At 34.3% G+C, this 24,649-nt stretch overlaps 1 protein-coding gene across 1 annotated transcript in view; it reads right to left on the bottom strand.

Moving 5' to 3' along the window:
* LOC141489202 (dynein axonemal heavy chain 8-like) overlaps window positions 1-24,649 on the bottom strand; it is a 395,310-nt gene that overhangs the window by 253,693 nt on the left and 116,968 nt on the right. The window contains 2 exon segments of the mRNA XM_074189981.1: window positions 15,682-15,797; window positions 24,108-24,183. Of these exon segments, the coding sequence (XP_074046082.1) occupies window positions 15,682-15,797; window positions 24,108-24,183 (192 nt within the window).

Here is a 24,649-nt window from a genome sequence, read left to right as displayed (position 1 = left end):
TGCTTGCCTGATAAAGACACATCTGGTCTTACTGGGAAAATGTTGAGCCAAGGGTCTCAGCCTTGAGCAGAGCCTGGGATATTTTGACATTTTCCTCATATGTAAATGATGTGGTTTTTAATCTTTAAATATTCTGACTTTGGGGGCAATAAACAGCTCTGCTGGTTGTCCTGCTAGCAACCCCACCTTTCATTTCTCTCCTGAGCTCGAATTAATCCACCTGCTTGGGGGGGGGGTGCTAATAATTATTGGTCTACCTCAAGACTATGATCATAAAAAAAGAGTCTGCACAATATCTTTCAGGAAATCATCATGGAAAACTGCCTTAATATCCTAGAAGAAAAGGGCAAAATCAGTTTTTGCAAGGCAAATGGGGTTAAGTAGCTTGCCCAAGGTCACACAGCTAGGTAATTATGAAGTGTCTGAGGCCAGATTTGAAATCAGGTACTCCTGACTCTGGGGCCGGTGCTCTATCCACTGTGCTACCTAGCTGCCCCACAAAATACTTCTTGAAAGAATTCACCAATTACCTCCAGAAAGATCCCCAAATAAAAACTTCAAGGAGTTATTGTAGTCAAATTTCACAATTATCAACTAAAGGAGAAAATACTGTAAACTTCCAAAAATATCCAATTCAAGGAGTCACAGTCAGAATTACACACAACCTACCAATTTCAACATTAAAGGATCAGGGGACCAAGAATATGATATTTTAGAGAGCAAAGGAGCTTGAAAAACAACCAAGAATCAACTACCTGCAAAATTTAACATATTCTTTCTAGGAAAAACAATGACATTCAGTGAAAGAGGAGATTTTTAAACTTCCCTGTTAAACCAGAACTGAATAGAAAATATGATTTTCAAATATAAGACTTAAGAGATTCATGAAAATGGAAAAAATATATTAGCCAACTGTCTATATCTTGGTGGGAATATAATACTTATAACTCTTGAGAATTACATTTCCATTAGTATAGTTGAAAGAAGTACACTAAATGAAGTTTAATTAAATGTAACTAAAAAATCTGGATAAAGAACAAATTCAAAATTCCTAATTAAATACCAAATTAGAAATCCTGAAAATCAAAGAAGAGATTAATAAAGCAATAAGTAAGAAAAATATTGAACTAATAAATAAAATTAAGGTTTGGTTGATATGTTGATTATGAGGTAATGATACTTTTAACTCTTGAGAACTGCATTTCTATTTGGACAGTTGAAGGGATTATACTTACAGGGGGTGGATATGAGACAAAAACAAACAAGACACAGAAAAAAGATTATCTTGGGATAAAAGGAAGGAGGTAAAAGATAGTAAATAATAACACACTAAGTGGCACAAAGGATCTATTATAGTAGAAGGAGAGAAGGGAGGGTATGAGCATTGAGATAGTTTTCAAAAGATATGGTTAAAATTCTCCATTGAGTTTAGAAACTTATTCTATCCTACAGGGAAGCAGGAGGGTATAGGTGAAAGAAAAAAGAAAGGAGGGACTGAGAAAAGGGAGGGAAATAAAGAGAGATAGAGAAAAATTAAAAGGAGATAAATTGGAACAAAAGGGAGAGGGATTAATAGAAGGAAGGAAAGATGGAGGGAGACAGTACTCAGAAGCAAAACACTGGTGAGGAGGGGAAAGGGGGAAAGAAAGGGGAGAGAAAAGTACAAACAGGATGGAAGGTATGATATAGAATTAGTGATCATAACTATGAAAGTGAACTGGATGAACTCCTCCAATAAAATGGAAAGGAATAGTAAAGTGGATTAAAAAACAGAATCCCATAGTATATTGCTTACAGATTATTTACAACATTGTTATATTGAAACAGAGATATATAAACAATTTAAAGATATAGATAGCAAAATTAAAATGTTGGGGGATCTCAACCTCCTTCTCTCAGCATTAGATAAATCTAACCACAAAATAAACAAGTAGGAAGTTAAAAAAGAGAATAGAATTTTATAAAAGTTAGATATGTTAGAACTCTTGAGAAAACTGAATGGGGACAGAAAGGAATAGATATTCTTCTCTGTGGTGCATAGGTATCTACATTTAAATTGACCCTGTATTGGGGCATAAAAACCTCACAATTAAATGCAGAAAGGCAGAAGTATTAAATTAATCCTTCTGACATCATGATGCAATAAAAATTAAATGTAATAATGGGCCAAAGAAACAGAAGAGTAAAAATTGGAAACTAAGCTAATTTTATTTTATTTAAGATTTTGTTTATTTTGAGTTTTGTAATTTTTCCCCTAATCTTACTTCCCTGTCCCCACAACCCCCGACAGGAGGTAATTGGCATACATTTATCCAAATTGAATGTGATGAGAAAAAAATCATATCCTTAAGAAAGAAACATAAACTATAAGAGATAGCAAGATCTGACAATGAGACATTAGGTTTTTTCCCCCTAAATTAATGGTAATAGTCCTTGATCTTTGTTCAAACTCCACAGTTCTTTCTCTAGGTACAGCTAGTATTCTCCATTGCATACAGTCCCAAATTCTCCCTGATTGTTGCACTGATGGAATGAGCAAGTCCATCAAGATTGATCATCACCTCCATGTTGCTGTTAAGGTATACAATGTTATTCTGGTTCTGCTCATCTTGCTCAGCATTAGTTCATGCATATCCCTCCAGGCTTCCCTGAATTCCCATCCCTCTTGGTTTCTAATAGAACAATAGTGTTCCATGACATGCATATACCACAGTTTGCTAAGCCATTCCCCAGTTGAAGGACATTTACTTGATTTCCAATTCTTTGCCATCACAAACAGGGCTGCTATGAATATTTTTGTACAAGTGATGTTTTTACCCCTTTTCATCATCTCTTCAGGGTATAGACCCAATATTGGTATTGCTGGATCAAAGAGTATGTAATAACCTAATTTTAAGAAAGATAGTATAAACAACAAATCAAAGAAATAACCAATAATTTCAATGACATAAAAAAGACATCATACCAAAACTTGCGGCAAGCAACCAAAACTGTTACAGGGGAAATTTTATATCTCTGAATGATTACATGAATAAAGTAGAAAGAGGAGATCAATGAATTCGGCATGTAACTAAAAAAGTTGGAAAAAGAACAAATTAAAAATTCTTAATTAAATCCCAAATTAGAAATCCTGAAAATCAAAGAAGAGACTAAAAAATAAAGCTATAAGTAAGAAAACCATTGAACTAATAAATAAAATTAAGTTTGGTTTTATGAAAAAACAATAAAATAAAAAACCTTTGGTTAATTTGATTTAAAAAAAAAGAAAAGGAAATTCCCAGTATCAGAAATGAAAAGGGTGAACTTATGACCAATAAGGAGGAAATTAAAGTAATAGGGTTATTTTGTTCAACTTTATGTCTATAACTCCAAATGAAATGCATGAATATTTACAAAAATATAAATTGCCCAGATTAACAGAAAAGGAAATTAAATACTTAAATAACCCATTTTGGGAAAACAAAGCAATAATAAACTCCCTAAGACAAAATCTTCAGGGTCAGCTAATTCTACCAAACATTTAAAAAACAATTCCAATATGATGCAAAATATATGAAAAAATGGGCAAATTGGAAGTCCTGCCAAATTACTTTCATGACACCAGTGCGGGGCTTACTAGAAGGGTTGGAGAGTGAGTTCCAGTGCTAGAGACATCGAGCCCTGGGCTCCTCTGATCTGGAGGAACTCCAGAGCCCATGCATTCATTTCAGCTGAAGCCTCTTCCTAGAATAAACACACTTCCTAGAACAAGTCCACCCCCCACCCCCGCCCCAGCCAGGGTGAGGTGTGAGCAGCAGAGCTCCCTTAGCTTTGAAGAGGACTAATAATTACCTTGTCCCAGGGCCTATCCTACCATATTTCAAAGATGAGAGTATTCAGCAGTTTCAACCACCCCCTCCAGGTAAAGGGAGAGGGCTTCAAATCAAGGTCACAAACACTACAGGGAAAGCAACCAGCATTCTGGTCAGCCCACTTGGAGTTATTAAACCCAGTGAGCAAATCCTCTAGGGATCTTAACACCAAACCCTTTATGAACCAGCACCTCCCCCAACACAAGATCTTAGGAAAATGAAGACAGGCCAGTAAAAAGGAGGGTCCATAGAAAAACTGCTAGAAGGAAAAGAACCTAACTCAGAGAGACCTAGAACTTTCTGAGGAGATTATGATTTGGTCTTGAACCCAGAAAGGCTTCCTTGAAGAAAGCATGAAGGAGTTTAAAGATCAATTGGAAAATTTGGCAGAGACAATTAACACCTTGCAAAAAGAAAGCAATTCTTGGAATACACAATTGGCTAAATACAAAAAGAAAATAATTCTCTCAAAACCTCAATTGGTCAAATGGAAAACTCTTTCAAAACTAGACAACTGGAAAAGGAGATGCAAAAGTTAAATGAAGAAAATTCTTCTCTTAAAAAAAGAATGCAGTCTGTGGAAACTAAGGCCTTCATCAGCAACAAGTCTGTTAAACAAAATCAAAAAAATGGAAGAAATAGAAGAAAAAGTAAAAAACTTCATCAGCAAAACCACTGACCTCAAGAATAGATCAAGAAGAGATAACCTAAGAATTATTGGTCTTCCTGAAAACATTCAAAAGAGAAAAAAAGCCTGAACTTAATACTACAGGATTTAGTGATAGAAAATTGCCCTTATATCATAGAACCAGAGGGCAAAATAGTTTTTGAAAGAATATATCGGATAAACCCAAAGAGTCCAGCTACTGGGATAAAAACTGCTGGGAAAATTGGAAGTTGGTATTGAAGAAACTTAGATTAGACTAACACCTTACACCCTATACCAAGATAAGGTCAAAATGGATACAGGATTTAGACAAAAAAATACAATAAGCAAAATAAAAGATCAAGGACTAGTTTACCTGTCAGATCTATGGAATGGGAAGCAGTTTATGACTAAGGAAGAGAAGGAAGACATCAGTAAAAGAAAAGATGATTTTAATTACATTAAATTAAAAAGCTTTTGCACTGACAAAACCACTGTAACCAAGATCAAGAGAAATGCAGTAAACTGGGGAAAAAATCTTTACAATGAATGTTTCTGACAAAAGACTCAATTGCAAAATATACAGAGAATTGAGTCAATTTTTAAAAAAAGCCATTCCCCAATTGACAAATGGTCAAAGGATATACAAAGGCAATGTACAGATGAGGAGATCAAAGCAATTCATAGTCATATGAAAAATTGCTCTAGGGGTGGCTAGGGGGCACAGTGGAAAAGGTACTGGCCCTGGAGTCAGGAGTACCTGGGTTCAAATCTGGTCTCAGACACTTAATAATTACCTAGCTATATGTCCTTGGGCAAGCCACTTAACCCCATTTGCCTTGCAAAAACCTAAAAAAAAATTGCTCTAAATCATTACTTATTAGATAAATGCAAAGTAAAGCTTTTTCTGAGGTACTACCCTCACAAATTGCAGACTGGCCAATATGACCAGAAAGGATAATGATCATTGCTGGAAGGGATGTGGGAAATCTGGGACACTATTACATTGCTGGTGGAGCTGTGAACTCATCCAACTTTTCTGGGGAGAAATCTGGAACTATGCCCAAAGGGCAAAACAATGTGCATTCCCTTTCATCCAGCAATACCACTACTGGGTATATACCCTGAAGAGATGATGAAAAAGGATAAAAACATCACTTGTACAAAAAGATTCACAGCAGTCCTGTTTGTGGTGGCAAAGAATTGGAAATCAAGTAAATGTCCTTTAATTGGGGAATGGCTTAACATACTGTGCTATATGCATGTCATAGAATACTATTGTTCTATTAATTATTTCATCCTAGATAATGACAAATTATAGGAAGAATTATATATCCTAGAAATTATTGAAAGAATTAATAGCCAAATTATAGAAAGAATTAATTATTTCATCCTATATAATGACAATAATGAAACAACATCCTAAAAATTTGGAGGGATGGGAGTTCAGGGAAGTCTGGAGTGATTTGCATGAACTGATGCTGAGTGAGATGAGCAGAACCAAACCAGAAAAACACTGTACACACTAACAGCAATATGGGGGGGGGAGATCAACCTTGATGGACTCGCTCATTTCATCAGTGCAACAATCAAGGACAATTTGGGGCTGCCTGCAAAGGAAAATACCATCTATATCCAGAGAAAGAACTGTGGAGTTTGAACAAAGACCAAGGACAATTACCTTTAATTTATGAATAAAAACTGGTATCTTATTGTCTGATGTTGCTATCTCTTATACTTTATGCTTCTTCCTTAAGGATATGATTTCTCTCTCATCACATTCAATTTGTATCAATGTATACTATGGAAACAATGTAAAGACTGACAAATTGCCTTTTGGGGGGGCAGGGAAGTAAGATTAGGGGAAAATTGTAAAACTCAAAATAAATAAAATCTTTAAAAAAAAGAAAAGAAAGAATACATGGATCTCCTCCAGATAGGGATCCCAAAATGAAAATGCCGAGGAATATGGTGGCCAAATTCCAAAACTATCAGATAAAAGAGAAAATCCTGCAAGCAGCCAGAAAAGAAATAATTTAGATACCAAGGAGCCACAGTAAGGATTACACAGGACTTGGCTGCATCAACATTAATGGATCAAATGGGCTGCAATGCAATATTCAGAAAAGTAAGGGAGCTTGGAATGCAGCCAAGAATTCATTATCTGGCAAAACTGAGCCTTCTCTTGCAGGGTACAAGATGGACATTTAATGAAATAGGAGATTTCCAACTTTTACTGATGAAAAGACCAGAGCTTAATAGAAAACTTGGACTTGAAACAGGAGACACAAGAGACACATGAAAAGGTTAAAAAAAAAGGAGAGTAAAAAAAATTTTAAAAACTGCTATCCAATAAGATGAAACTGGCTATATCCCTACCAGAGAGAAAGACTCAATAACTGTTGAGAATTATAACTCTATTAGAGAGAATATATTCAGCCAGAAGTGATGGATACTCATGACTTATTCATGAAACTGCTATCCAATAAATGAAACTGGCTATATCCCTAACTGAGAGAAAGACACTAATAGCTCTCAATAATTGTGATTCTATTAGTGAGAATATACCTAACAAGAAGTGATGGACACTCACGACTTTTCTGTGACTCAGAAATGATGATTTAAAAAAATATCTCCTTAACAAGGAGGACAGTAAAGAGATACGAGAATGGAAGAGATGGAATGGAGTAAATCTCATTACATTAAGAGGTAAAAAGGACCTATTGCAATAGAGAGGAAGAAGGGAGGAGGTGAGAACAACCTGAATCTTACTCTCATCAGGTTTGGCTTAAAGTTAATGTACTCAGTTAAATTAAGAAACTTATCTTGCCTTTCAAGTATTAAAAGGGGGAAAGGGGAAGGGGGAAGAAGAAAAGGGAAACCAAAAGAAGGAAGCAAGGACAAAGGGAACGGGGAAAAAGGGGGAGAGTGTTGGATATAGAAGGGAAAACACACTGAAGGGGGTGGTAGTCAGAAACAAAATACTGGGGAAGATGGATAAAGAGGAAAAAGGGGAAATACAGAGGGAAGATAAGAAGAAGGACAGTAAAGAGTTAGTAATTGTGACTGAATGTAAGTGGAATGAAATCTTAAAAGGTAAGCAAATAGCAGGTTGGATTAAAAACTAGAATCCTACAATATGCTTCTTACAAGAAACTCATTTGAATCAGAGAGACACATATAGAGTAAAGGTAAAAGGGAGGAGCAAAATATATTTTGCTCCTGCTGAAGTGAAAAAAAGCAGGGGTAGCAATACTTATCTTAGATAAAGCAGCTACAAAAATTAGATGGCATTAAAAGATATATGTAAGGAAACTATATACTCCTAAAAGGTACCATAGACAATAAAGTAATTTCAATAACAAATATGTATGCACCCAATAGTATAGCATCCAAAATCTTAGAGGAGAAGTTGAAGGAGTTACCACATTGCTAGTATCATAAATGTGAACTCACCACCATCAAGGAGTAAATTAAAGTAATAATTCAGAATTATTTTACCCAAATATAAGCCAACAAATTTGACTCTCTAAGTGAAATGGATGAATACTTACAAAAATATAAATTGCCCAGATTAAATGAAGAGGAAATTAAAAACCCAAATAATTCTATCTCAGAAAAAGAAATTCAAAAAGTCATGATTGAACTCCCTAAGAAAAAATCTCCAGAGCCAGATGGAGTCACTAGTGAATTCTATCACGCATTTAAGGAACAATTGATTCCAATTCTATATAAACTCTTTTTTAAAATAGGTGAAGACAGAACTCTGCCTGACTCTTTCTGTGACACCAATATGGTGCTGATACCTAAACCAGGAAGAGACAAAACAGAGAAAGAAAATTATAGACCTATCTCCCTGATGAATATAGATGCAAAAATCTTGAATAAAATCTTAGCAGAATGATTACAAGTTATCACTAGCATAATACATTAAGATCAAGTAGGATCTATACCAGCAATGCAGGGATGGTGCAATATTAGGAAAACTGTTAGTGTAATTAATTATATCAACAACAAATCTATCAGAAATCATATCACTATAGCAATAGATGCTGAAAAAGTTGTTGACAAAATATAGCACCCATTTATCCTAAAAACACTAGAGAGCATAGAAATAAATGGATTGTTCCTTAGAATAATAAGCAGTATCTATCTGAAAACATCAGAAAGCATTATATGCAATGGAGATAGATAGGCTAGAGGTATTCCCAATAAGATCAGAGTGAAACAAGAATGTCCATTATCACCACTACTTTTCAATATCATATTAGAAATGTTAGCTTTAGCAATAAGAGAAAAAAATGAAGTTGAAGGAATTAGAATTGGGAGGGAAGAGACAAAACTCTCACTCTTTGTAGATGACATGATGGTACACCTACAGAATCACAAATAAATCATCTAAAAAACTCCTAGAAATAATTAGCAACTTTAGCAAACTCTCAGGAATTAAAATAAAGTCTTGTAAATTTTCAACATTTCTATAAATGACTTGCAAGATATAGCAGAAAATGCATCCAACCTTTCTGGAGAGAAATTTGGAACTATGCCCAAAGGACAACAAAAATGTGTATTCCCTTTGATCCGGCAATACCACTACTGGGTCTATACTCTGAAGAGATGATGAAAAAGGCTAAAAATCTTACTTGTATAAAAATATTCCTAGCAGCCCTGTTTGTGGTGGCAAAGAATTGGAAATCAAGCAAATGCCCTTCAATTGGGGAATGGCTTAGCAAACTGTGATATATGCATGTCATAGAATACTACTGTTCTATTCAAAACCAGGGGGGATGGGCATTCAGGGAAGCCTGGAAGGATTTGCATGAACTGATGCTGAGTGAGATGAACAGAACCAGAATAACACTATACCCTCTAAAAGCAACACAGGTGTGATGATCAACCTTGATGGAGTTGCTCATTCCGTCAGTCCAACAATTGGGCACAATTTTGGGGTATCTGCGATGGAGAATACCATCCAGAGAAAAAATTGTGGAATTTGAACAAAGACCAAATACTATTACCTTTAATTTTCAAAAACATGCCTTTATCTTATTATGTAATTTTTCCTATCTCTTATATTTTATTTCTTCCTTAAGGATATGATTTCCCTCTCATCATATTCAATTTAGATCAACGCATACCATGGAAATAATGTAAAGAATAACAAAGTGCCTTCTGTGGGGGGTGGGAAGAAGGAAGCAGATTAGGGCAAAAATTGTAAAATTTGAAATAAATAAAATCTTTTCTTAAAAAAAAGATAGTCTGCAGCCCATCCCACCAACTCCATTGCCCAGGATCATGAAACAACCAACTAGATTAAACATGAGTAGCAACCAATAGAAAGCCATAAGAATAAAGAGCTACTGTGGTGTTAACGAAGATCAAAACACCATCTCAGAGGGCAACATTAAAAAAAAAAGGCCTATACATGAAGCTCTAGATGGATTATACATGAAGTCCAAACAATTCCTTTTGGAATAAATAAAAAAAGGATTTTAAAAAATCAAGCAGAAAAATTGGGAAAAATGAGAAACATGCAGGAGAGTCAAAAGCTTGGAACAGGAAATGCAAACATCTTTAAAAGTACAATTGGGCAAACAAAAGAAAGAAAATAATGTTTTAAAAATAATTGGATGAATGGAAAAAGAAAATAACTCCTTTTAAAAATAGATTTGAGCAAATGGAAAAACAACTGCCATAAAGATAAAATAGGGCATTTTGGGGCAGAGCCAAGATGGGGGAAGCAGATAGGAAGCCACTGAAGTTTATTCCAAAACAACTTTAAATGAACCCTTTAAAGTGAGAGTAGGCACAAAAAGACAGAGGGAAACAACTTTTCAGCTCAAGATATCAAATTCTCTCTCATATGGATAAAGTGGGATCCCAGAGTAGGCAGGTAGCTAGGAAACCAGCAGGAGGCTCTTAGCCACAGTGCAGTCTGCTAACCAAAATACACTATGACCAGGAAGAATACCAGGTATGCAAGGGCTGGTTAAATATTAGAGAAAAATTAGCATAACTGATCATATCAAAAACAAAGCTAACAGAAATCCTATGATTATTTAATAGATGCAGAAAAACATACAGCATCTAATAAACATTATTAAAAATACTAGAGCACATAAGAATAAATGGAATTTTCCTTAAAATGATAAGCAGCAGCTATTTAAAACCATCAGCAAGTGTTGTATATAATGCATTCCCAATAAGATCAAGAGTGAAAAAAGGAAGTTCATTATCACCACTATTATTTAATATTGAATTAGAAATATTAGCTTTAACAATAAAAGAAAAGGAAATTAAAGGCATTAGAAAGGCAATGAGAAAACAAAATTCGAATTCTTTGCAGATGATATAATGGTATACTTAGAGAATCCTAGAAAATCAACTAAAACATTACTTGAAATAACAATTTTTAGCAACGTTGCAGAATATAAAATAAACCCAGTTAAATCATCAACATTTCTATACATTACCAATAAAGCCCAGCAGCAAGAAATAGAAAGAGAAATTCCATTTAAAGTAACTGTCAACAACATAAAATACTTAGAAGTCTATCTGCTAAGACAAACACAGAAAATATGTGAACACAATTACCAAACACTTCATACAAATAAAGTCATATCTAAAGAACTAGAAAAATGTCACTTGCTCTTGGATAGGAGGAGCTAATATAACAAAAATGGCAATTCAATCTAAATTAAATTATGTATTCAGTGCCATACCAATCAAACCACCAAAAAATCTATTTTATAGAACTAGAGGAACTGGAGGAAAAATAGGTCAATAATATCAAGAGAACTAATGAAAAAAAAAGTAAAGAAAAGGGAGTCTAGCTGTACCAGATCTAAAGTGGTAATCATCAAAATTGTCTGGGATTAGCTAAGAAATCAAAAAGTGGATCCATAGAATAGTCTAGGTACAAAAGAAACAATAATAAATGACTATAGTAATCTATTGTTTGATAAGCCCAAAGATTCCAATTTCTGGGATTAAAAACTCACAATTTGGAAATAGGAAAATTGGAAAATAGTATGGCAGAACCTAGTAATAGATCAACATCTCCCATCCTATACTTAACTAGGTAGAATTGAAAACATGATGTAGATGTTAAGGCTAATGTTATAATACAGTTAGGAGAATCGGGAATAGTTCATGTATTAGATCTGTGGAGAAGGGAGAAATTTAGGACCAAACAAGAGATAGAGAATATTATAACATGCTAAATGGTTAATTTTAACTACATTCAATAAAATGCTTAATTTTAGCTACATTAAATTAAAAAGGTTTTGCACAAATATAACCAAGATTAGAAGAAGAACTACAGAAAGCTGGGAAACAATTTTGTTAGCTACTCTTTTTCCTCCCTCCCTCCCTCCCTCCCTCCCTCCCTTCCTTCCTTCCTTTCCAGACACTTTGGATTAAGTGACTAGCCCAGAATAACACAGCTAGGAAATCTTAAATGTCTGAGGCTGGAATGTGAACTCAGACACTCCTGGTAATAAGGCCAGTGCTCTGTCCACTGCACCACCTAGCTGCCCTTTAAAGATCTCATTTCTAAAATGTATAGAGAACTGAGTCATTCCCCAATTGATAAATGGTCAAAGGATATGAACAGGCAGTTTTCAGAAAAAGAAATTAAAGCTGTTTAGAGTCATATGAAAAAATTATTAAATCACTTATTGAAGAAATGCAAATTAAAATAACTGAAGTACCACCTCACACCTATCAGATTGGCAAAACGACAGAAAAGGAAAATGATTAATTTGGAGGGATTGTGAGAAAACTGTGACATTAATGCACTGGTGGTGCAGCTGCGAACTGATCCAACCATTCCAGAAAGTAATTTAATACTATGCCTAAAGGGGAATAAAACTGTACTTACCCTTTGATCCAGCAATACCACTACTAGGTCTATATCCAAATGAGATTATAAAAAGGGGGAAAGACTCACATGTACAAAATTATTTAAAGCAGATCTTTTTGGAGTGGTAAAGAATTGTAAATTGAGGGGATATCCAAAATTGGGAAAAGGCTGAACAAATTCTGGTATAAGAATGTGATGGAGCATTATACTTTTGTAAGAAATTATGAGTGGGGGCAGTGGATAAAGGCCCTGGAGTCAGGAGTACCTGGGTTCAAATCCAGTCTCAGACTCTTAATAATTACCTGGCTGCGTAGCCTTGGGCAAGCCACTTAATCCCATTTGCCTTGCAAAATAACCTAAAAAAAAAGAAATTATGAGTGGCTGGACTTCAGAAAATCCTGGAAAAACTTGCATGTATTAATGTGGAGAGAAGTGAGCAGAACTAGGAGAACACTGAATACCTTAACATACTGTGCAATCAACTATGATGGACTCAGTTTCTTTCAACTGTTCAATAATCAAGGACAAATCCAAAAGTCTTGGAATGAAAAATGTCAGCCACATCCAGAAAAGAATCTGAATCTGAATGCAGATCAAAGCATATTATTGTTCCTTTTAAAATTTGTTTTTTGCTTTTTCCTTCTTGTAGTTTTTGCCTTCTTTCACAGCAAGACTAATAAGGAAATGTGTGCACTCTATAGTCACTTGCTATCCTAGGATGGGGCAATGGAAGGGTGGGAGGGAGAAAACTTTCCAAAAATGAATATAGAAAATTATCTTTAAAAATAATTGAAAATATAAATTGAAAAATTTTAAAGAATGTTAAAAATTAATTTTTATCAACAATTTTGATAAAGAAAAAGGTGACATGTGGATTGAACTTTCAGATGACACAAAGTGGAAAGTAAGCTAACATGATGAATAAATAAGACAGGTTTCCAAAAGATTTTGACAGACTAGAGCATCGATTGAAGAATAGTAAGAGCAAATATTTATATATGTGAGGGGTAAGAACTTTACCATTATTACCTTATTTGATCTTCACAAAACTCTAGATGGCAAATAATGTTTTTATTTTATGGTTGAGGAAACTGAAACAAAGTTTAAATGACTTGACCAGGGCACATAGCTAGTAAATGTCTCTGGTCATATTTGAATTCAGATCTTCCTGATTCCACACCTAGCACTCTATCTACTATGCTGTCCTAGACTTATTAAAGATAAAATCAAATAAGACTAAATGTAAAGTGCTATCATTTTGGTTCATAAACATTTTAAATTATCTTCAAGTGTACAAGGTAGGGGAAGTATAGTAACTATGCAGCAAGAAATTAGCAAATTGATGATGCATTAAAAAAACTTTTATATATGAATGTTATGGAGTACTACAGTTCTGTAAGAAATCATGAGTGAGGTTAGCTAGCTGCCGCAGCTAGCCCAAATTCAAATGTAGCCTCCTATACTTAATTTCCTAGCCATGTGACTTTGGGCAAGTCACTTAACCCCATTGCCTTGCAAAAGCAAACAAACAAACAAAAAAATCTTGAGCAGGACTTTAGAAACACCTAGAAAAACTTCATTGAATTTATTCTGAGTGAAGTAAGCAGAACCAGGAGAACACTGTACTATTGTGCCCACAAAGTGAGATGGAGACCAAGACTTGATTGTTTATGGAGTTCCTTTAATGATTCCTGGGGCTGCCAAGGGTTTAAGACTACCCAAATCAGACAGCCCCTGAGTGTTCAGAGGATAGGGTTTATATAGAATTTTGGGGCGGGGAGGGGTTGCACACAAGCATGATACAAAAGCAGAGATAGCAGTTAGATACATTTTTCTGTCATACAGATAATTACTAATATATATATACAAACGTATAGAAGAACTCACATAATCCCAAGCCTCTCCTTGGCATAGGACATGTAGAATATAATGTCCTAGAGTTCCAGCCAAATCTGGGGAAAGGGGAGATACTTTCGGGAGGAGTCAGGAATTTGCAGGCACAGCAAAAGAATCAGCTAAACAAGAACATTTCATCAGCCCAAGATAGGTTCTGTGACCCCCTCCCCACCTCAGAGTCAAACATCTGTGTCAAATCAATATGCTTTCAGACCTATAGGTACCTAATCATTTTTATGTTTCTAAGGAGTTGCTCAGGGTCCAGAAAAGTGTCAAGGACTCCGCTTCTACAGGGATTACACAAATATTAATGTACTTCAGTACAAATTAAAAGCAGCATTATAAGATGATCAGCTACAATGGATGCAGCTCCTCTCAGCAGTTCAATGATCAGGAATAATGCAGAGAGACTTATTATGAAAAAGGCCAACCACATCCAGAGGGAAAAAACAAAACTATGGAGCCTGAATGCAAAACAAAGCATACTATGTCCTCTTTTTCAAATATATAATTCAGAGAAGTTTGTTTCTTTAATTTTCCTCTTTACCCTATATTGCCTTAATAATGTTAAGGTGCAATGTTATATGATATATTCATGTTTTTTTCATTTTTATTCCACCTTCACAAGTGAAATTATTTATCAGTATTTATGATTTTTTTGTCTTTATTCCTAAAGACAGTTTTCTTTATTATGCTTCTTTCATTAAGTTGTTTCCTCAGAAGGTTTAAATATCCTATCTCATGATTACAAAGTACTCATCTGTATATTAAGAAAAGCTATTACCACACAAGAAACAAATATTGCTCTCAAAGATGTGTAAAAAAGAGCAAGAACATTATCTCAACCATAGAAATATGATCAGGAGAGCTTATCCAGTTCTAATTACCTTCACATCAACAAGAGTAGCAAAATGAAAAGATCCTTCACTTGTGCATAGGGAAACTCTGAACTTAGTTTATTTGTTCTATAGTATAAACAATTAAGTTCACCAGCTGAGATATACTAATTAATGGTAAGTATATGTCTAAGACTGATTTTTAACTTTTCATCTATGCTTATGAAACCCAGAGACCCATAAAAAGAAAGTTCTCACCCACTTATTTGTGCTGGTATTTGCAGAACAAGAAATATATATCTTAAATATGTAATTTAACAAAATAATAAAATGTCAGGTCATTTTAAGCTTATATAGCATATATTAAAGTATTTCAATAATTATCTCTCTTATAGTCAACATGATAGACTAAAGTTATGATTTCTTGAAGTCTTTTCCAGTTTGGAGGTTCTATGATTCTATTCATGATTACATGATCATATTTTGTTATAGTTAAAAATATAAAAGTATAGAGATCTTATATTTTAAAGGTAAAGTTAACTTTCTTCTTCTTAACCATTTCCCAAGCTACCTCGTGATCTTCGTGACTTGATGTGCCTCACTTGCTGCTGTCCCCAGTGAACCACGCCTCTACTCACTTCCAGAGTTAATTGGATCATACGGTTGATGGCTTGTTGAATGTCATCCAAACTAGGAATCATTACCTACATGAAAGAAAAAGCACTGATTTATGTCACTTTTCATATTTGCCAAAATATCAGAAGAAAAAACTGTCCCATTCTAACTAATTATGTATGTTTAAAGGTCTTTATGTAGAAGGCCAACAAATGACACGGAGTCAGGAAAAATAGTTCAAATCCTGTTTTAGACACTTATCTAGCTATATGGGCTTGACCAAGTAACTTATTCTCCATTTATTTCTATTATATCATCTGTAAAATGAGGATATTTATAGCACTTACCTCCCAGTGTTGTTAACAAGATAAAATCCTACCATTTTATGAATGAAGACAGAAAGGCAAACAAGAGGTTAAGTGATTTGTTTGTATACAGAAATGAATAGTGCTATGATAACATAACAACCAATCAACCCAATTACTCTTTTTTGAGATTCAAAGATCCTATCCACCATATTTTGTGATACCATAAAGGGGCTACTCTTTACTATTTTAAATTAAATTATATATGCCTAGATGAAGAATTGAGTTTAGTTTTTCCTCAAATTTTATTTTTTAGGGTTTTTTGCAAGGCAATGGAGTTAGGTGGCTTGCCCAAGACCACACAGCTATGTAATTATTAAGTGTATGATGCCAGATTTGAACTCAGGTCCTCCTGACTCCAGGGTTGGTACTCTATCCACTGTGCCATCTAGCTGCCCCTGAGTTTAGTTTTTCCAATTTATTAATTTTTGAAAGAATTTCTGCAGTTAAATTATAAGTAGCTTCCAGAATTATTTGTTTCCCACTGGCATATAGATAGATAGATAGATAGATAGATAGATAGATAGATAGATGTAGATGTAGATAGATGTAGACATAGGTATAGATATATATCTATATCTATCTATCTATCTATCTATATATATATATGAAGAAACTGCTCACTCTTAAGAAAATTATTCAAGAATTGATTAGACTTCCAGCCAAGATGGTGGAGAGAAGAAAGGCATTGTGTTAAGTGCTCCTCTTTCCCCTCAAAAATAACATGAAAGAAACCTCTTAACAGAAATTCAATCGACAAACTTAGAGAAGCTAGGATAACATCTATCAACAAGGTCTGTCTCAGGTGACCATGGGTGAACCAGGAGATGAGAGCAGAGGGTCAGCACAGGGACAGCAGCTGGGGGAAGGCAGAGGACTAGGCTCAGAAGAAGAGACTTAGCTAAGGAATCTTTGGCTGGGGGAAGAGGAGCTCCGGGAGGGTGAGTTCCAGTACAGAGAGTTTCAGAGCATGCCTGGAGAACAACCAGATGGGCAGGGAACTTGAGCTCCATACTTTCAGTGGAGCCCTTTTCCCAGAACAAACACAATAAACAACCCCCCACCCTCTCAGGGTCAGGTATGGGCAACAGAGTTCACTCAACTGAAAGAGAGATTAACTTCCTCCCTTGGGGCTCAGCACATTGTTGAAGGTCAACTCAGACCCTGCTGCTGAGGGCCTCAAACACTCCAGGAGAAAGCAACCAGAACCCCCTACTGGATGGCCTTTGAAATTACTAATGCAAGTGGACAAAGCCTCTACGATCTTCAAAAGCAAACTTCTGAGAACCAGCCCCCCCCACAAGATCCTAGAAATATGAAGAAAGACCAGCAAAAAGGGGGGCCATGGAGAAATACTTAGAAGAAATAGATTCTAACCCAAAGAGATCTAGCACTTCTGAGAATATGAATTGGACTACAGACCAGAAAGACTTCCTTGAAGAAATCAGGAAGGAGTTTAAAAATCAATTGGAAAAATTGGGAAATGAAACTAAAGAGAAAATTAACACCTTGCAACAAGAAAACAAATCCTTGGAAAATACAACTGGACAAATACAAAATGAGAATAACTTTTCAGATCTTCAATTGGGCAAATGCAAAAAGAAAATGATTCTCTCAAAACTACACTTGGGCAAATGGAAAACTCCTTCAAAAATATAATTGACCACTGGAAAAGGAGTTGCAAAAGGTAAATGAAGAAAATTATTCTCTAAAAAAAAGAATGGAATCAGCAGAAACTAATGCCTTCATGAAAAAGCAAGATTCTGTTAAAGATAACCAAAGAACAAAAAAAATTAGAAAATGTAAAATACCTCATCAGCAAAACCACTGACCTAGAGAACAAATCAAGAAGGGACAATGTGAAAATTATAGGCCTTACTGAAAACATTGAAGAGAAAATAATCCTGGACTTAATATTACAGGATTTAGTGATGGACGATATTATGGAACCAGAGGGCAAAATAGTTATTGAAAGAATACATCGATACCCTGCAGAAAGAGATCCTAAAATGAAAACACTAATGAATGTTGTGACCAAATCCCAGAACTATGAGATAAAAGTGAAAAATCCTGGAAGCAACCAGAAAGAAACAATTTAAAAACCAAGGAGCCAAAGTAAAGATTATGCAGGACCTGGTCACATCAACATTAAGGGAATGAAGGGTCTCTAATGAGGCATTCCAAAGAGCAAGGAGCTTGGAATACTTTCAAGAATAAACTATTTGGCAAAGCTGACTCTTCTCCTCTGGGGGAACAATGGATATTTAATGAAATGGAGACTTCAACATTTCCTGATGAAAAGACCAGAGCTAAGTAGAAAATGTGGACGTTAAGCAGGAGGCTCAAGAAACAGGCAAAAAAATGGGTAAAGAAAAAATTGCCATCCTATAAGATGAAACTGGTTATATGCCCTTTCTTGGGAGAAAGATTCTCATACCTCTTGAGTATTGTAACTCTATTAGAGAGAATATACTTAGCCAGAACTGATGGAGAGTCATAACTTTTCTGTGACTCAGATAGAATGATTTAAAAAAAACCTCCTTAAAAAAGGGGAAAGTAAGGAGATGGGAGAAGGGAGAAGATTGAATGGGATAAATCTAATTACATCAAGCAGTACAAAAGACCTACTGTAATAGAGGGGAAGAAGGGAGGATGCAAGAACCACCTGAATCATCCTCTCATCAGACTTGGTTTAAAGTTAACTTACACACACTCAGCTAAGTTAAGAAAGTTATCTTACCTTTGAAGTATTAAAGGGGGAAGCGGGAGTGGGGACAGGGAAAGGGATAAAAATGGGGACTAACAGAAGGAAGGAAAGAAGAGGAAAAGGGAAAGGGGAAAGAAAGGGGAGGGGTTGATAAAGGAGAGCAAACACACTTAAGGTGGCAGCCTTCAAAAACAAAATACTCAGGAATATGGATAAAGGGGGAAAAGGAGAAAAATACAAACAGAAGGAAGATAGAATGGATGACAATAAAGAGTTAGTAATTATAACATGTACTGTGAATGAGATGAACTCTTCCTTAAAACATAAGTGAATAGCAATGGATTAAAAACCAGAATCCTACAATATGCTGCTTACAAGAAACTCATTTGAAGCAGATACATACATACATACATAAAGAGTAAAGGTAAAAGGTAAAAGACTGGAGCAAAATATATTTTGCTTCAGCTGAAGTGAAAAAAGCAGGGGTTGCCATCCTTACCTCAGACAAAGCAGGTACAAAAATACATAGCATTAAAAGAGATAAGGAAGAAAACTCTAAATTCTATCCACCTAAAAGGTGCCTCAGAAAATAAAGTAATTTCAATAACAAATATGTATGCACCAAATGGTATAGCATCTAAATTCTTAGACAGGAATTTGAAAGAGCTACAGGAAGACATAGGCAGCAAAACTCTACTAGTGGGAGACCTCAAACTCCCTCTCTCAAATTTAGATAAATCTAATCATAAAACAAACAAGAAGGAAGTTGTTGAGGAGGTAAACAGATTGTTAGAAAAACCTAGAGATGACAGACTTATGGAGAAATTGAATGGGGATAGAAAAGAATATACTTTTTTTCCTGCAGTACATGGCACTTACACAAAATCTAACCATGTACTAGGGTATAAAAATCTAATGATCAATTGAAGAAAGACAGAAATAATGAATACATATTTCTCAGATCATAATGCAATAAAAATCACATGCAATATTGGGCCATGGAGATTTAGACCCAGAACTAATTAGAAACTAATTAACTTCATTTTAAATAATGAGTGGATCAAGCAACAAATTACAGAAAGAATTTATTATTTCATCCTAGATAATGACAATAATGAAACAACATACCAAAACCTATGGGATACACTCAATGTGGCTGTCTGGGGATATATTATATCTTTAAATGCTTACATGAATAAATTAGAGAAAGAAGAAATCAATGAACTAAATATGCAACTAAAGAACTAGAGAAAGTGCAAATTAAAACCCACCAAATAAATACCAAATTACAAATTCTAAAAGTTAAAGGACAAGTAAGAAACAAAACTATTGAACTAATGAATAAAACCAAGAGCTGGTTTTATGAAAAAATCAATAAAATTGATAAACCTCTGGTCAATTTGATTTCAAAAAAGGAAGAAGAAAACCACATTGCTAGTATCATACATATGAACTCACCACCATCAAGGAGTAAATTAAAGTAATAATTCAGAATTATTTTACCCAACTATAAGCCAACAAATTTGACTCTCTAAGTGAAATGGATGAATACTTACAAAAATATAAATTGCCCAGATTAAATGAAGAGGAAATTAAAAACCCAAATAATTCTATCTCAGAAAAAGAAATTCAAAAGATCATGATTGAACTCCCTAAGAAAAAATCTCCAGAGCCAGATGGAGTCACTAGTGAATTCTATTCCAGTTCTATATAAACTCTTTCTTAAAACAGGTGAAGACAGAACTCTGCCTGACTCTTTCTGTGACACCAATATGGTGCTGATACCTAAACCAGGAAGAAACAAAACAGAGAAAGAAAATTATAGACCTATCTCCCTGATGAATGTAGATGCAAAAATCTTGAATAAAATCTTAGCAGAAAAATTACAAGTTATCACTAGCATAATACATTAAGATCAAGTAGGATTTATACCAGGAATGCAGGGATGGTGCAATATTAGGAAAATTGTTAGAATAATTATATCAATAACAAACCTATCAGAAATCATATCACTATATCAATAGATGCTGAAAATGTTGTTGACAAAATATAGCAGGAAGAGTTAGAAAGAGAAATCCCATTCAAAGTAACCTCATACAATATAAAATACCTGGGAGTCCACCTGGCAAGACAGACTCAAAAACATTTTGAAAAAAATTACAAAACACTTCTCACACAAATAAAATCAGATTTAAATGACTGAGCAAACATCAACTGCTCATGTATAGCTCAAACTAATATGATAAAATGACAATTCTACCAAAATTAAACTGCTTTTTTAATACCCTACCAATCAAAATTTCATAAAAATTACTTTAATGAGTTAGAAAAGGTTGTAAGTAAATACAAATGGAGAAATAAAAAGTGAAGAATTTCCAGGGATTCAATGAAAAAAGTGCAAAAGAAGGTGGCTTAGCCTTACAAAATCTAAAATTTTATTATAAAGCATCAGTCATCAAAACTGTCTGGTATTAGCTAAGTAATAGATTGGTGGACCAGTGGAATAGACTAGGTGCAATAGCAGGAAATCATTAAAGTAATCTGTTGTTTGATAAACCCAAAGAGTCCAGCTACTGGGATACAAACTCTCTCTTTGATAAAAACTATTGGAAAACTTGGAAATTATTATGGAAGAAACTTAGATTAGATGAACACTGCACACCCTATACCAAGATACGTTCAAAATGGATACAGGATTAAGACATAAAAAGCAATATTATAAGCAAACTAGAAGATCAAGGAGTGGTTTACCTGTCAGATATTTGGAAAAAGAAGCAATTAATGATCAAGGAAGAGATGGAGAACATAATTAAAAACAAACTAGAGAATTTTGAGTACATTAAATTAAAAAGCACAGACCACACAACTGTAACCAAGATCAAAAGAAGTGTAGTAAATTGGGAAACAATTTTTACAGCTAGTATTTCTGACAAAGGATTCATTTCTAAAATATATAGAGAACTGAGTCACATTTTCAAAAAATTCAAGCCATTCCCCAATTGACAAATGGTCACATGATATGCAAAGGCAATTTACAGCTGATAAAATCAAAGTGATCCACAGTCATATGAAAAGCTGCTCTAAATCATTACTTATTAGAGAAATACAAATTAAAGTATCTCTGAGATACCACCTCACACCTGTCAGACTGGCTAATATGGCCAGAAAGGACAATGATCATCAATGTTGGAAGGGATATGGAAAATCTGGGACACTAATACATTATTGGTGGAGTTGTGAACTCATCCAACTTTTCTGGAGTGCAATTTGGAATTTTATTGCCCAAAAGGCAACAAAAATGTACATACCCTTTGATCCAGCAATACCACTACTGGGTCTATAACCTGAAGAGATGATGAAAAAGGGTAAACACATCACTTGTACACAAGTACTCATAGCAGCCCTATTTGTGGTGGCAAAGAATTGGAAATCAAGTAAATGTCCTTCAATTGGGGAATGGCTTAGCAAACTGGTGTATGTATGTCATGGAACATTATTCTATTAGAAACCAGGATGGATGGGATTTCAGGGAAGCCTGGAGGGATTTGCATGAACTGATGCTGAGTGAGATGAGCAGAACCAGAAAAACACTGTATACCTTAACAGCAACATGGGGGTGATGTTCAGTCTTGATGGACTTGGTCATTCCATCAGTTTAACTATCAGGGATAATTTTGAGCTGTCTGCAATGGAGAATACCATCTGTATCCAGATAAAGAACCGTGGAGTTTGAACAAAGATCAAAGGCCTTCAATTTAGACAAAAAAGTTATCTTATTATGCAATTTTGCTCTCTTATACTTTATTTTTCTTCCTTAAGAATATGATTTCTCTCTCATCACATTCAACTGAGATCAATGTATACCATGGAAACAATGCAAAGGCTAACAGAATGACTTCTGTGGGGGGTGGGGGGGAGGAAAGCAAGAATGGGGGAAATTGTAAAACTCAAAATAAATAAAATCTTTCTTAAAAAAGAAAATTATTCAAACTTGAAATCTGATGGAGAATATTTTCATTTTTAAGCATTTAAAAATATTAGGTTCCCAAGAAAAAATTTTGTAAACTATAAAATCCTTAATGCTCTGCTAGACTTTCTTGTCTTAAAATCTCTTTATAAGTGAAGTGGAAGCATTCATAACTTTTTATAGAAATGAGAGAGGGTAATAATTACACCTTATCTTCACTCCCACTCCTTGCTCTTACTTTTTTTCTTTTTTTTTGTTTTTGTCACTTTGTTCATTTAGTGTGAAGTGTGGCTTCCCTTCAGTAAACTTATAGAAGCAAATGAACAGAAGTGGACAGGATAGGTAGGCATGAATATATAATCAAGTAAAAGGTACTCCCTCAATGTGGGTATTCCATATTAATGAAATTACAGATCAATATAAATATTGGAAAGGTAATGTGGAAGTAGCATTATTTTGAGAGCTTCAGTGGTTTTTATTTAGATGGATGGCATACTTGAAGTAGGGAGTAGAAAGAGTCTTATTGCCAGAACAAAAGTTGCTATCTCACATCCCTTCTACACCTCCAGTATTGATGCATGCTTAGCACAATGTATCTACATGCAGTAAGTCCTGAATAAATGTTTGTTGAATAAGAAAAATTCAATTAAAAATTTAAACTATATAGTGAACCTTTCAGGTCTTAAATGAAGGCTCCATATGCTGCTTTATACAACATATTATAATCAGAGAAATGGAGAATTGCTTATATGAGCAACTACCAGAACAGGTAATTTGTTCTGTTATATTGAAAGTTTTTTTAATGGTAATTGTAGAAAAAGGACAATAATTAATGCAAGAGTTATTTGTGTTCTTCATTTGACAAATGAAGAGGCAACAATTAAATTATGGGGACAGGGATAATAATCACCATCAGTGAATCTAATGCTACAGCAGCAAATCAAATGCTAAAACATATGAAAATTAGATGTAGTATAAGAAAGAAAAAAATAAACATTTTTATCCTTAAATGTTGAGAAATACTTTAATATACCAAAAAAGGTACATGTGACCTATGAAACTGATGATCCTTTAAATCAATTAATTATTCTTAAAGAATGGTTCAGGCTATCACCAGCATCTATAACATCCTTTCAGGTGTTTGATAAAGTCAAAACTATTTTCATAATACGATTTGGATTTTTAATTTATAATACTATAAATAAGTAAAACTTTGGAGAGTTCTCATTAATTTTTAAGTGTTAATAAATCCTGTAAGTTTGAGAACTACAGTTTTAATTTAATGATTAATCTATTCATTTTGCTTCTTAAATGTTATGCAAACATCATTTTATGAATCTGAATATAAAATAAAACTTACCACATTAGGAATAGCTAGATGTACCTCAGTTTGTATAAAAGGAACAATCTCTTCAGTTATTTTTTGGCCATAAGTGCTGTAATTAAGATGGAAATTTTTATACAGACTCCGTCCCAAGCCAATTTATATACTACTAAAATTTCAATTCTAAGAACAATGTTTATAAAATTCAAATTCTTTTGAAGAAAAAAATATAGAATCATAAAAGTAAAAACAAAAATCTTGATTCCCAAAGGTGTTTTTATTTTGCTTACATGCCTAAGAAGAGTTAACAAAATTACAAAGGAAAGTATTTCTACTGAGATTTGAGCATGAGGTAAAAATCAAACAGTAAAAATAACTTCCCAACATATATATATATATATATATATATATATATATATATATATATATATATATATATATAATGTATGTGTATGGTGTGTGTGCATATACCTATGTAAGTTTGTATGTCTTCCTCCGACTGATATTGATTTTTGTTGTTGTTAGAGACAGGACTAAGGGTTTAAGGACAAGAATGTTCTGAAAACCAAAAAATGAGA

This window comes from Macrotis lagotis, chromosome 5 (genome assembly GCF_037893015.1).
Source record: "Macrotis lagotis isolate mMagLag1 chromosome 5, bilby.v1.9.chrom.fasta, whole genome shotgun sequence".
In the NCBI taxonomy this organism is placed as follows: domain Eukaryota; kingdom Metazoa; phylum Chordata; class Mammalia; order Peramelemorphia; family Peramelidae; genus Macrotis; species Macrotis lagotis.
This window is presented reverse-complemented; position numbering and strand designations above follow the sequence as displayed.